The sequence below is a fragment of the Phoca vitulina genome, unplaced genomic scaffold (genome assembly GCF_004348235.1).
Source record: "Phoca vitulina isolate PV1807 unplaced genomic scaffold, GSC_HSeal_1.0 scaffold14, whole genome shotgun sequence".
Taxonomy (NCBI): domain Eukaryota; kingdom Metazoa; phylum Chordata; class Mammalia; order Carnivora; family Phocidae; genus Phoca; species Phoca vitulina.
In genome coordinates, this window is record NW_022589717.1 from 34089520 (window position 1) to 34105137 (window position 15618).

Genomic DNA, 15618 nt, shown 5'->3' on the forward strand with positions numbered 1-15618 from the left:
GGGGCTGGGCTGCCCGGTAAAATGTGGCGTGGCAGTGTCCCTAGGTGCTCACACACACGCTTCCCGTCCCATACCCGTTATTCTTCACAGAACTGCTCTGAACACAATACAGAATGCAAAGCAGTGATACATGCCTCCCTTGTTGTTTTCATGGTCTGTTAGAGAATGGAAACTTCAAACATAAAATCTATTTTCCAGAAGTTCAGCCACAGGTAAGATTTTATAAGGAAATTAGTTCCTTCAGTTTATCTGAGGCATCCTATAAAGCCACGTTTTGTAAAATGGGGAAAATATAACATCTCTGTATCAGGAGGTTAATGGTGTTAATATATTATTTTGGAGAAGAGGGAGGGTTATTTGGCCTCCCTCACCAGTGTTTCTCCTCCCTCACAGATGGTCAGCATGTGGCACTCCCTTACGGAAGGCTTCCTGTGGTATCAGAAAATGCATGACTTTATTCAGCACTTAAGGATGAAAGGTGCTAATGTAATTATTTTTATATTAAACCACAAAGTTAGGATGCAAATAACTCTAAAAAATATAAAGTGAGAGCTAAACACACACCCAGCTGGGGAAGAACAGCAGCAATGCAAAGAGGTACCTAATTTTAGAAAAGCTATTTTCTGTTTTGCTTTTATAACTTGGTTGATAAAAGGAGCTTTATTATCTTTTTAAAATCTTCTATATTGATAATAACATCTGGGGTGCTGTGTGGCTCAGTCAGTTAAGCGTCTGCCTTCGGCTCAGGTCATGATCCCAGGGTCCTGGGATCAAGCCCCACATTGGGCTCCTTGCTCCGCGGGGAGCCTGCTTCTCTCTCTCCCACTCCCCCTGCTTATGCTTGCTTTCTCTATCTTTCTCTCTGTCAAATAAATAAAATCTTTAAAAAATATCTGGAGATTAGGAATGTGAAATGCTAGGAATTCTAATGAGACTGTATGGGATTTTCCCAAGTAAACCCAGAGGTAAATAAGAAACACTCAGAAATTCTGAAATATGTGTTTGGTGGTCAGCATACTGATCACCTCCACACTGGCAATCCTTTTCCCCAGGTGAATTTGCAGATTTTCTAGGACACTGTTGTGTGAGGGTGGATAGTTTGGAAGAAAGCACGGGGTTGTGCTGGGACACACAGAAAAGAAGGGGAGGTTCACTAAGACCTCACTGTCTTCTTTCTTTCCATAATGCTGAAGATTGTATTTGATGATATGTTTTGAAGCACTGTAAAGTGCTTATTAAATAGAAATTCAAAAATAACTAGTACCAAGCTATTTCTCACTATATCAAATATGTGGGTGATAGCTACTCATAATTCATTTTAATAGTGTAAATGAAGTCTCTGGGGTGCCAGTGAAGCAGAATGAAAGGCTGGGAGAAAATTGAGAGAACCTTGAGGAAATGATGCACACTTTATAAGAGAAGGCAGTTGGGATTGACCCAAGCCAGACCCTGCCTCACAAAACAATGATCATGCAGACATGCGCTTCACATGGTGGCTCCAAGTCGAAGGTTCTGACCATTTTCGATCTTTTCATCTCATACATGCTGTACTCCCACTAAGCCCTTGAATCCAAGCCTGGGTTGAAATCCCAGCTCTACCATTTACTAGTGACACAGCCTCAGACAAGAAACCCACCCATCAATACCTCCAGTTTCCTTAACTGTAAAACGGAAATAATTACAGAAACTTCCTCACACAGTAAATACTCAAGATCTTTTTACGTTTGCTTTCTCTAAATAAATTCACAGAGAGAAAAAATGTCTAATGAAGCAACCAAACCTGGATTAGTTTATTCATAGCCATCAAGAAACTCAATGTCTCATCAAAAGTCTGTTCAAATATCCCTAAAACCATCACAGGGAAGACCTCTGCATTTCTTTTCTTTTTTTTTAATAAAGAAAATTTCTTTTTATTTTATTTATTTATTTGACAGAGAGAGAGCACAAGCAGGGGGAGTGGCAGGCAGAGGGAGAGGGAGAAGCAGGCTCCCTGCTGAGCAGGGGAGCCCGATGCGGGATTTGATTCCAGGACCCTGGGATCATGACCTCAGCCGAAGGCAGTCCCTTAACCAACCGAGCCACCCAGGCACCCAGACCTCTGCATTTCATGACCCTGGAATTTGTGGCATTTACAAATAAGGCAGAAATTTCAAAGTCTTGAAGATTTTACTTTTTATTATACTATACTGTATCGCATAAAAATATATTGATGGGTTCCCATAAAATTCTCTTTATTACTTTCTATAGATTTTCAAGTTGTTATACTACATGACATATTGGTTGTAATATATGTTATGATTAATTGGTTTAATATTGTCTTTGGGATCACACCTAAGAAGAATTAGTCATTGAGTCCTATAACATTGTTTCTGTAGGAAAACCAGATGACTTAAATCATCTGGTCATGAGGTCAGAGTGCAAGACCAGAAAATGGCACCAGGAAGCCAGCTGATACTATTGAGGTTTGGGTTAAAGAGAGAACGAGGGAGAGGGGAGACATGCCCAGCTAAGAAGGAGTTAGAAATGCCCCTCAGTTTAGCATGGGGTTGAAACCAAAATTGTTTCAATGGTCTTCATATATTCTTTTTTTGGTGGGCAGCAAAGCAAAATTTATTGAGCAATAATAAAGTGATAGTACAGCTCCCGAAGAGGGAGAAGTCCTGAGAGGGTTGCCCGGTCTTCATATATTCTTGTAGAAACATCACATATAGTTTGGCAGAGACTAAATCCATTTTTTAAAAGAAGAAGATGAAGAATGTACTGCTCTTAAATCTGAGATAATAACAAAAGCAATGATCTTTACTGGTTTATATACACACGTACTATGATGACATTGCAGCCCATATAAGCGTGAGTAGGAAATAGCTGAACATAAAAAGATCCAGAAAAGAAACCCGATATTGTGATTTTTACTGACCTCTGTGATGTGGGGACATTTTTCACGTGTCAGTCTGGAAGTTATTATCTTTCTACCAAAATGCCGATGATCTATAAAACCCTTCCTAGTGCCCCAAATAGGAGAGACCATTCCCAGGTAGGAAGCAGCTGCCCCAGGCATTTTGCCAAGAGTCTAATGGAGGTGCCTGAGCATCCTTAGCTGCCAGTCTTATACAAACCTGGAGCGGTGGACTAGAAAGGGTAGCTGTTCAGGCTATAAAAACCCACTAGATGAAGGTTTGTGCTTAAAATCATAGTTCTGAGCAACTGCATTGAGAGACACTGAGGAGTCTCTGAAGTTAGGCTGAAACAAAGTGCCATCTTCATTGGGGTTGTTATGCACAAGGATGGTGGAGGGATGTAGAAAGGGTGTACTAAAGACAAGGCACCAGAGAAAGAACAGGAAGTATATTGAGACATCTCCCCATTTCCCTAAGTTACATCAAACTAAGGAATTAACCAGCTCCCCGGTGAGGGGGGGTGTGAGTTAATGCCACAGACTCTCATATATCTTTTGTAATTAAGAGCTCATTTTTACGCATGGAGTGTGTGGTGTTTGTATCAGCTCAAATGTCAATTCACGCCAAGTCATATGGATCAGAAGTAACTGCCTGAAACACTGGGTTGGTAAGGAGTCTAAGTCTGAGGCTAGACTCAAAAATGAATATTGCCTTAGATGGAGAGAGGGAGCCAGGCCAGGGTGCGGAGGGGAAGATCAGGAGCCTTGATGACAAAGTCTAGGCCTTAACCGGTGGATAAATTATAGATGGTTATTCGCTAATATGTGCAGTTGAACCTTGGACAGCATGGGTTTGAGCTATGCAAGTCTACTTTTATGCACAACTTTTTGACAACTACACTACAGTTCTGTAAATGTATTTTCTCTTCCTTATGATTTTCTTAATAACATTGTCTTTTTTTAGTTTAAGAATACAGTACATTGTACATATTCAAAGTGTCATAATCATCATCATCAACTGTTTTATATTATCCATAGGCTTCTGGTCGACAGTAGGTATTAGTAATTAAATTTTGGCGGAGTCAGAAGTTATATGCAGATTTTCAGCTGTTGGGTCAGCACGCCTAACCCCTTCATTGTTCAAGGGTCAAATGTACAGTCATTCTCAGTGAATCTTGTCGTTCTCGTTATAAAGTTCTGAGTCCAAGGAATCCTATAAGGTATTAAGATTGTGATGAGATAGGCACCGCTTTGGAAACAATTACTGTCAAAAGCCCAGGACCAAGAGGGTGCACAGAGGATAGGCAACAGCTTTCACAGCTTATGCCAAACAAGACCAGCTTCTGAGTGTGCCACAAGCCAGGGGAGAAAAAAATCACTGTGTGGTTCAGACTCTGTCCCCCAGGGGTTGAGAAGAGAGCGCTACCGAACAGAGTAGTGATTTAAAGCCGTCTGGGAAATATGAATGGAAGAAACAGAATAAATTCCTTCCTGGAAGGCTAGCTTGTGGCTGATATCTCTTTTGGATTCACAGCTTGTTTCAAAGTCCAAGGAATAGGCAAACGTGTTCTTAATTTAAAGATAAAGAAGGAAGAGAAGCTATACACACTCAAGATGGGCTGACAGACGCAGGGCGTCTCCCAAGAGAAGCAAAAAGGCAGCAAAAGTTATGGACTCTGTGCAAACCAGCCACCTCGCTTGGACTGTAGTCTTCTTGCTGGTGGCCAGTTTTGATATTTCATCAGATTTCTGGTCTTCATCTTTCTTGCTTACATGGACTAGGACACAGTTTAAGTACCTGAGCATCTGTTCCATTAAATGATCCTGAGTAACATTAAGTACAACAACCATGGTACTAAGAGCTGACACGTGGATGTCAACCACGTGCCAGGCATCAGACCTCATGTGTTCCTTGTGGTCTCATATTTAATCCTCACCACATAACAAAAATAATATTAAATGCACAGAGTGCTTGATACGTGCCAGGCATGGTTCCCAGCCCTTTACAACTGTTAACTTGCTTACTGTTTACAACAGCCCTGTAAGGTAAATACTAAGACTCATCATGAAGAAACCAAAGAACAGAGGTTAAGGAACTTGCCCAAGGCCACTCACAGCAAGTAGGTGGGCAGAACCAGTATAGGAATTCAGTGATCTTGTGACACGGGCACTCTATGCACTGTCATGTGGAACAGAAGTGAGCAGGGACCCAGAGAGGTGAACTCTCTAGCTTAGGGTCACAGAGCAAAACCTAACTCAGAGTCAGGATTTGAATCCGGCTCTGACCTCAAAGACTGAGCCCCCAAGCACTCTCTCCCACTGCCGTAGGTTGGGCCAGAAAAAGGTTTTTTCTTTTGTTAACCTTTACCGTATGAGGCTGTACTATATTGCCTTAAACATTTGAGGAAATCCAATTATTTCATGATTGATACATGTTCAATTTTCAGATAATGCAAAAACCTGCCTGGAAAAAAAAGTCTGAATTCTCAGATTTTACTTCTAAAATCACCTGGGTTCTCTTTTGTTTCAGAGGAGACTGGGCTCATGCCTCCATACACATCACCCAAAGGAACCAAGACAGGGTTTCTAAGAACCCTTTGGCTAATTACCCTGAATTATTTGATACAAAGGCATTATCAACACAGTGCATTTTAAAGATCTGGAACTCTCTATTTCGGCTTGTGGATGATGTCCAGTACAGGCTTCTTTTATACCACCCACTCAGAATGCAGTGCTAGGATGGGGGAAGTATGTGTGAATGTCGCAGCATAAATGTGAATCTGAATGCATTCCAAAGCCAAACACAAATGCTTTTGGATTATGCGTGGCTTCCTTCTCTTCACACCTCTCCTCTCATGTATTGAAGGGATGAAAAGGGAATCATAGCAAGTCCATTTATTCACACATTTATTTTTCTGCAAAACTCAAATCCTATTACTTCTCAATGACAAATTAAGAACATGACATTTCTTAGGGAAGCATACTCAGAAAGGATTCAAATCAGAAACAATATGCTATGAAGAGGGTATTTAAGAGAAATACCTTGATCTGAAAGCCAGTCTGAAGCCTTGTTTGGTTGATAAAATCATACTCTGGTATTCCCCAACCAACTTCACCAACATACTCATATTTATATTTTGCTGGTAAGCTTCTGTTTGGGGCAGGCCTCCATAAATATCTGAGATCTCCAGTCTTTTCCAATGCTGGGCGTTTTTCTCCTATATAGGAAGTGTGCTGATGAACTTTAGTTAGATGATCTTTTATATAATCTGGGCCTTAAAAAGACAGAAAGAAAGACTTTTTAAAAACTCTACACTTGGGGCACCCGGGTGGCTTAGTCGGTTAAGTGCCTGACTCTTGATCTCAGCTGAGGTCTTGATCTCAGGGTCCTGAGGTCGAGCCCCGCACTGGGCTCCATGCTGGGCGTGGAGCCTACTTAAAAAACAAAAACAAAAACAACTCTACACTTTATTCTAAAATGCTGTTGTCTTTTAAATGGTGAAACTAATAATAGCTAATGATTATATGGCACTGACCAGGTTCTAGGTGCTATTGTAAGCCTTTTAGATATATTAGTTCAGTTAATCCTTATAACCATGAGATATGTAATATTGTTTTCTCCACTTTATAGGTGGGGAAATGAGGCACAGAAAGACTGGTTACTCTTCTAGAGTCACGTTGCCAGACCAGCTGTCTCACAGGTTGGGCTCTTAATTGTCCCCCACTCTACTGCTCTGTTTAGAACCACCTTAATACAGACATGTCTTAGATACTAAAAACCCTCACTCGTGCCACACTTGTCGGATGTGGGCTTTCAGACATTGGGGTGTTTGATGTAGACAGATAAAATCCTGAAATGAGAATTAGGAAATTTCCCAAATGTATCAGAAGCAACTGGAAAATGGAGACTCTCAGATGAGAAGGACAGCTTATAACAGATGATGACCAAAGGCAGGAGTATTTAATAAATATCAGTATTTTAAATATAAGACAATGAACAAAAAGGAATCCATGAATTGTGGAAGTGGGTAAAACAAGCAAACATAGGAGAAGGTCTGGGAAAGGATCACTGAAATAAACCTGGTATTGAAAGGTGAGGATGTGAAAGGTAAAGGGGAGCAAAGATCTATGGGAAGAATGGTACTGATTTTAAGTAGAAAGTGAGCTGCTGGCCAGGAAGAGTCTCAGAAGTCCCAGAACCAGCATAGCTGCCAGACTGTGTGGCCAGGTTAGGGATGCAAAGAAGAAACTTCATTCTCATTACCAGAAGTTGACCAGAGACATTGGAGGCAGAAGCTGTCCTGCGGTCGTGATGTCACCGAGTCCCTCCTGGCGCTGGAGCTCCTTTCATCTGGCTCTCCGCCCAGGGAGCTCAGTGTTTGCAGAGCACACAGATGGGCCAGGGCTTTGACCAGGTACACCAACACAATGGTCAATGTGCTAACAAGTCCGTGCTTAGAAAAGTCGTCTAAGCTTTCCCAGGAAGTGGGGGACATAAGAAATTGCTCTTCAGACACATGATTTGGGCAGATGTTTTCACAGCTTCCTAATCACCATCACTCCCCATGATGCACTGAGTATTCACTGTGGCTAATTTCCCTTGATGAATACATTGGGGCTTCCATTTTATTCATGTCAGGTTTTCCCTCAGGTATAATGACTTTGGTAAAGAAGAGAATGGCCAGAGCATGAAAAACTGGGTTTTATTTCCCTCAGTGTGACAGGGGTTGAAGTCTTACCTACAAAATTCCTGTCATAAGGAATTTTTGCAGGGTCCTCTGTACGCAATGAAATACAGAAGAACTGTGGTTAGTCTTGTTGAAATTTCAGTGTATGTGCAGGCCAGTGTTTTCCCAAATGTTTCATCAAATGCTGCTCCCATGAGTGTACCATGAAGATATATATGTGGGAGGCAGGGGTGCTTTATAGTCAAAAACACATCTGGGAACACGGCTTGCTACCTTTGCCTTTTAGATATTCACAGCATATGAAAGCATCTTAAAAGCTCTGAGAATTCCTATGGTAAATAAATCTGTTTACAATTAGGTAACTCAGTGTTTCCCAAACTTGTTTAAACATGCATCTTTCCTCCCCACTGGGTCCTGTTTACACATTCTGCAGATACCAATGGATTTGGGGAAATACGGAGCCTCTGTGTAATGGTTCAGTTATCACTAAAATTTTGTCATCACCACATGCTACTACTGATGCAAGAGAAGATATATATCTGTAGTTAGTTCCTTAGTCACTCTGTGGACTGCAATTCATTTTTAAAAAGAGCCACGACTTGACAGCAGAATCAAAAGCACTTAGTTTCAGACAGTGTAGCTGAAGGTACACATACTCTGCAAACCAAGAGTATGTTTAAGGGGCGATGGGATGGGCAGGGGGCTCCAATCAGGGTTCTCTGTGGCTTTAGTCAAGTCACTGGATTTTTCTAAACTCCTGTCTCATCTGTGCTTTAGAAATAGTGTGACACGATATTCATGGCACAGGAGATTCCTGGAAAGACCCTGCCCCGGGCACATAATGGACTCAGGCATCTGCCTTAAGAGACAGAGGCAGCTAGACGCCATAGCGCAAGCTAGGCCCCACGTTCACAGCAGATGCCCCGGAGCCAGCCCAGGGTTTACCAGACCCAGACCTCCACACAGCACGGCCCACCCAGCAACACACAGAAAGGTGCTTTCCTTAATGAGACTGCTCCCCAGGTGTTTGGTTTTAAGTGAGACGTTTTTGCTCTTCCAAACCTCATCCTCCAGATCCTAGACTCTATGCTGGCTCTGATTTGTGTTGAAATTCTAGATTTACAGTTAAGGATGTGGTTTTTGAATCTAAACTACCGTAGGTTCAAATCCTGGCTTTGTCTTAGGCTGGCATTGTGACCCAGGAAAAGTTATTCAGCCTCTGAGTTTTCGGCTCCTTATCTATAAAATGAGCCTGGTGATGCCTACCTATCTTGTGGCCATGTTGAATGGAGAGGAGAGAATCAATTTTAAAGAAGTGCTTAGGTGAGAATGTGGCATATAATATATAGTTATTATTATTGTTAGTGTATTTTCCTCTTTTTTGTTTGTTTTTTATTTTTATTTGATGTTTTTTCTTACCTACTGCATTTTTAAAAAACGTATTTTCAGAGCTTTCACTGATAACGATTTATTCCTTATTATGAACTTCAGATCCTTTCCTGAGGGAAAGGATCTAGATCAAGGGTTGGCAAACTTTTCTTATAAAGGACCAGAGTGTAAATATTTTTGGCTTTGTAGGGCATACCATCTCTGTCTCAACTACTCAACTCTCCCATTGTAGGGCAAAAGCGGCCATCAACAACATGTAAACAAATGAATGTGACTATGTGCCAATAAAGCTTTATTTATGGACATTGAAATTGTAATTTCATGGAATTTTCGCATGTAATGAAATATTATTCTTCTTTTGCTTTTTCCTTATTTGAAAATGTAAAAGCCATTCTTTTTTCACCAACCCTACAAAAACAGGTGGCAGGACAAATTTGAACCAGGGGCCATAGTTGGTTGACCTCTGCTCTAGATGGTAGGAAGATGGTGGACACTAAGGAAGCAGATTGCCACAAAGGCTGAAAAGAGCACAGACAGGACAATCTGGGAGGTTTTCCAACAAGCTTCATCTGCTGCCAACCTTTGAGAAGGACCCAGCTACGGCATGTATCAGTAGAAAAAGAGAAAATTCCATCTCTGAGGCAAATGTCTTTCTTCCTTTCTTTCTTTCTTTCTTTCTTTTTTTTAGAATTTATTCATTTATTTGAGAGAGAGAGACAGAGAGAACACGAACAGGGGGAGGGGCAGAGGGCAAAGCAGTCTCCCTGCTAAGCAGGGAGCCCGATGTGGGGCTCGATTCCAGGACCCCAAGATGACGACCAGAGTCGAAGACGCCCAACTGACTGAGCCACCCAGGCGCCCTGCAAATGTCTCTTTCTGACCTCTTTACATTTGTGGTGTTTCACTTAATAATCAACTCATTCATTCATTTATTCTTTCACTTATTTATTTATTCAACAAGTATTTATTGATCTATATGTCAGGCACTGTTCTGCATGCTGGAGAGAGAGCAGTGAGCAAAGCAAGCACCCTGCCTTCAAGGAGCTTACATTTCCTTTAAGAGGCAGGCAATAAACGTAAACAGTCTTTCATTAGCTTTCATTTGACTTTATCATAATAACCTCCTAACTAGTCTTGGCCGGTTTCTATCCTGTCCAATCCATTCTCCACACAGCTGCTTTTATAAAGGGAACTAAAACTCAGTTAAAATAAATACCTCCTCTGCTGAAAAAACATGAAATGGTTTTCTACAGTGCTCATAATTTTTTCCATCCAGATTTCTTAGGATGGCTGATTAGTGTCTTCATAATCTGACCCTAGCCTACTTATTGATTTTTACCTTCCCTCACTTTTTCTCATTATCAAAATTCATCTTTTAAGGCTTATTGTGAGTGATGCTTTTCTAGAAAATGCCCCTAATACCCCAAGTCAAAATTAGATACTCCCATGCTACCTTAACAGTAGTTTCTTTTAATTTCACTTTCCTTTTTATATCACATTTATTGGATCTGCTCTATTTTTAAGCTCCTAGAGGGTAAAGTCTAGATCTTATTTAGGTCTATAAACTTTTCAAAAAGATTCTTTAATTGAAATATATTTTATATATAACTGTGTAAATTTAAAGTGTACAACATGTTGATTTGATACATATATTGTAATATGATTGCCATTACTGTGATAATTAACACATCTATCCTGTCACATAATTATAATTTATTTTTAATGCTTGGAATAATTAATATCTAGTTTCTTGGCAGGTTAGATGAAAATAATACACTATTACTATCTATATTTACTATGCTGTGCATTAGATCTCTAGGATTTATTTACTACTCTTTGCAAGTTTGTACCCTTAAACATCTCTCCTGGTCCCCCAGTCTCCAGGCCCTGGTAACCACCATTTTACTCTATATTTTTACGAGTTTGGCTTTTTTCGATTCCATGTATAAGTGTATCATATTGTACTTGTCTTTCTCTGTTTGACTTATTTCACTTAGCATGATGTCGTCAAATTCCATCCATATTGTTGCAGATGGCAAGATAGCCTTCTTTCTCATGGCTTTATAATATTCCATTGCCTATATGTATTACCTCTGTAAGCTCTTAATTGCCAGCACAATGCTTTGAACAAAGGTGGTCCTCAAGAAATATGTGTCGAATGCTGAAGTGAGTTGTTAGTTGAATAAATGAATTTGAAAATTCCATCGAAAGGGGTGCCTGGGGGCCGCCTGGGTGGCTCAGTCGGTTAAGCTTCTGCCTTCAGCTCAGGTCATGATCTCAGAGTCCTGGGATCGAGTCCCACATTGGGCTCCTTGCTCAGCAGGGAGCCTGGTTGTCCCTCTGACTGCCACCCCCCCTGCTTGTGCACTCTCTCTCTCTCTGACAAATAGATAAATAAAATTTTTTTTTAAAAAAAAGGGGTTGCCTGGCTGGCTCAGTCTGAAAAGTGTGCAACTCTTGATCTCAGGGTCATGAGTTCGAGCCCTATGTCGGGTGTAGAGATTACTTAAGATAAATCAATAAATTTAAACAGAAATCCATCATAAGACAGGAAGCATATAAACTCATATTAAAAGAGAAGTAAGCACTTCTTTAAGTATCTAAAGAGCAATCTACTTTCCAGATCTGCCTTAAATCCTCCTATTTTGGATTTAATGATACGACATTTAAGGGTAAGGTCAGAGGAAAAACTGCTTTCACAACATTTATTTTTAATAGTTAGAGACAGAAAGAAGGATGAGAGCTCATAGTAATATTACTTCATTTTATAATATTGCCTCATGAGGCCAATTCTCCACTTCAGTGACCAAAATGAAACATTCCAAGGAAATAAATTGAAAGGAATCAAGTGGAACATGGAAATGAGTGTTTTAATAAGTATATTTGGAAATTTGTTGACAATATGGGCATAAATTTGCCATTACAGATGCGCTGTGCAGAACAGCTGGGCTTACTGGGAGACTCAAGGCAAGACAGAGGTCAGAGGTGACCGTGGGAATGCGAAACTATGAAATGAACGCTAATGGATACATCTTACATATGCATGTGGGGGGAAGAAGAGAGGAGACAATGCTAGAAATTCATTTTTGCAACTGCTAATATGAATAGGACTCTCGAATTCCAACAATTACCACAGAATGGACCCATGGACTGGAAAAATTTTAAGGACTTCATTTCAATCCCATTGGTGCAATTATGCAATGGGTCTAACCATTAAACGAACTGAAAGATTAAGTTTGTCAGATTTCTGAAAAAGCCAAATAAAAATCAGGCAGAAACATCCTTGCTACATACATCTGTTCTTCTCTCAACCAATAAACCTCCTGTGGATAATCTGAAAACACGAGGGGCAGCCTCCGATAGACCCAAACGGCCTCTAATAAATTCATGGGATTATTGTGTCAGTAAGGTACCTTATATGATAATTACATATGAAAGTATAAATTGGAGTTTAGAGTTATAAAGAAATGGAGACTTCACTTGATACTTATGCACAATTCAGCCAATGGTTGAACATGAATGTGTTCATGTTCAATGAATATGAATTGATGGTACCCTACTGTGTGCCTGAGCTGGGTGAATAAATCACCCAAGGCGATGATATTCTATTATAGTAGCTCCAAACACACAAAGACACCATACAACCTAAACAAGACTATATTCATCTCCGCTAGGAAACATTGCTCTCATGACAGACATTGTTATTCACTGAAACTTTAAAGTATAGTTTGATCTATGTTTCATGTGCCTGCTTAGGTTTCCAGCCATTTCATGAGTGTGTGTCTTGTCTCTCTGCTTGTCAAGTCAGCCCTTGTTAGTGCCTTTTAGAGACACGAACAGTCTTCTGTTTGCTTTGTGACTTCCACAGCATTCTGAGCAGTGCAATAACACTAGGCAAACACTTGGTAATATTTCTTGAAAGAATGACTACTTTATCATTAAAGCTGCTGATATAATCCCAAACTGTAAAATTCTGTATTTTTCCTGGTGAGTGCAGAAAGAAGGCAAGATCAAAAGCTTTGCAAACATCCCTAGACTTTTACTTGGAAAATAAAACCGACAGACTTATCCTGACAAAACTTTGCAAGCAGGTGATTCTCTACAGGTTCATCTCACCTGAAGGGGAAATATAAGTAGATAATGATAAATAGGTTTCATTGTTCCTTTTTGGTTTTTGTCTTGGAAATTTTCTTAGTATAAACATGAATGAAATAGCCAATTGTATTACAAAGAACTTTTTACCATTCATGGAAACAGGCTCTAGATGTCCCATTGAAAAAGGATATTTAAAAGATTTATGTATTTAGCACTAATAAAAACTCATTACGAGTACTGTAAATAACAGGGAATCCATGGCAAATGGATTAAATAATAAGGAAAATTATTATGTCATATAATAAGATCTTCTGCGGTATGAAGATTCTGTGGTTGCTTAATTCAGTAGCTCAGTGATGTCTTCAGAAACAGAGTCTTTCCATCTGTGTGCCTTCAGGCAAAGCTCCCCTTGAGGTTCCAAAGAGGCTGTCAGTTCCAGGTGTCAAATGCAGATACCATAATGCCCATGGGGGGGGGGGGGGGGGGGTGTGTTTTGTCAGTGGAGAAGCCTTTCCTAGAAAACCCCAGATGAGTTGCTCTCTCACTTTATTGAGTGATTCATTTCTTCTGAAAGATTGAGTCATTCATTTCTTCTGAAAACCAAGATTGAGTCATTCATTTCTTCTGAAAACCAAGCACTGGTAAGAGGATTGAGATTTCAGTGACTGGCTTGAATGAGTCATGGTTCAACCCTGAGTCACGGGAGGTGAATGGAGACACCCAAACAAAATGGAGGTGCTCTAAAAGGAAGAGGGTGCGTTGACCTCTGAGTTATCTGCTACAAAGCATATAGGGAAATGTTCCTCATAGAAAAAAAAAAAATCACACGCACACAATGTAACTTTTTCCTGCTTTGAAATCTACTTTTAAGGCTGCATCAATTATTTGAAGTCACTACTTCACCCTCCTTTGGTTTTTGATCATGATCTCCAATCATTATAATCTGTTTTGGTGTTTTGCTCTCCTACATGAGGATATAGCTTTATATTGAAATGATACAAAGAAATGGAGGCAAGGCAGGGGCTCCATCAGAACTCATCTCAAAATGCAAGGGAGAGAGAGCAGTTGTTGGAGTTCCTCTCTATTTAAACATTTTTTTAAAAAGATTTTATTTATTTATTTATTTACGAGAGAGAGAGAGAGAGAGAGAGAGAGAGAGAGAGAGGCATTTCTACTTCTCAGGCTCCCTGAGCGTGGAGCCTGACACGGGGCTCGATCCCAGGACCCCGAGATCATGACCTGAACTGAAATCAAGAGTCAGGTGCTCAATGGCCCGAGGCACCCAGGCGCCCCTCTGTTTAAACCCTTTGAGAGAGAGCAGAGGTCTGCAAGCTTTTCTGTAAAAGACAGCGAGTAAATGTTTTCGGCCTGTGGGGGATACCATATCAGTCACCACTCCTCAACCCTGCCCCAGCAGCACAAAATCAGCCATAGACAATATGTAAACTATTGTGTGCCTACATTCCAATGAAACTTGGTTTATGGGCCCTGAAGTTAAAATTGTATGTCATCTCACATGTCACAAAATATTCTTCTTTTAATTTTTTCCAACCATTACAAAGTTAGAGACCATTTTTGGCTTCATAAAACCGGGTGTCAAACCAGATTTGGTCCACAGGCTGTAGTTAACTAACCCCTGATCTAGAGTGTGTCTCATATTTGCCTTTTTTTTTACATAGGAAGCTACCATTAGATAAGAAGCTGCCATTCATATTCTAGATAGGAAGCTTCTGTGCTGATTACTTCACAGTGAAAGTAAGTACTTAAAAAAAAAAGCATTTCATTTAAATACATTATTTTGCATGAAAGCGTTCACTTTTTATTTGTATAATAGGTCCCAGTAGAGACCATGGCTTAATTCTATTTTGCTGATGTTAATTTGGTCTCATTTCATTTCTGACTTTGTGATCTTGATTTTGTTATTATTAGGATTGCCTAAGTGACCAGTGAGGAGATGCAAATATAGTTAACTTGCCAGTGCAAATAAAAAATAGAAAAAGTGGGGTGGGATACTAAATTCTACAGATAGATTGGAAATAACATCAGCTAAGAATTACACTGGTTTTACCGCACTGGGAAGAGCTGAGAGAGTATACGTTGCTCCATTAGTGCTCTGAGTAATGCTGATAATTTCCACCTAATCCAAAGAGAAGAGCATAACTAACACTGGACTGGATAGAAACAGCTACTCCAGTTACGGTACTATGAATTATAAAAGGTACCATTGACTTAATACCAGGTTTGCTTCAAAGGAGAAAAGAAAAGAAATTTACCACTTTAAAATATAGACAGTGATAGTAAGGCACATCACAATTACAGACAAGTTAAAATGTAATTTATTAAAATAACACTTTTTAGCGTAGGTGAAATATAGCAATTTCCTTCTCTATTCCCTCGATAAACAGTATATCAGGAAAGGATTGTCTATTTCTGGATGCCAGCAAGTGAATTCAATTTAGACCAGGGCAATTTAGACTAGTATTTCTCACCTTGTAAATTATATAATAAACAAGGACAGGGTGCCTGGCTGGCTCAGTTGGTAGAGCATGT

General features: G+C 40.0%; 1 protein-coding gene across 1 annotated transcript in view; it reads right to left on the reverse strand.

Annotated features, from left to right (window-relative positions):
• Window positions 1-15618, reverse strand: part of CUNH4orf45 (chromosome unknown C4orf45 homolog) — a 78935-nt gene that overhangs the window by 37307 nt on the left and 26010 nt on the right. The window contains exon 2 of the mRNA XM_032412704.1: window positions 5939-6171. Within this exon, the coding sequence (XP_032268595.1) occupies window positions 5939-6171 (233 nt within the window). The remainder of the gene's footprint in view (window positions 1-5938; window positions 6172-15618) is intronic.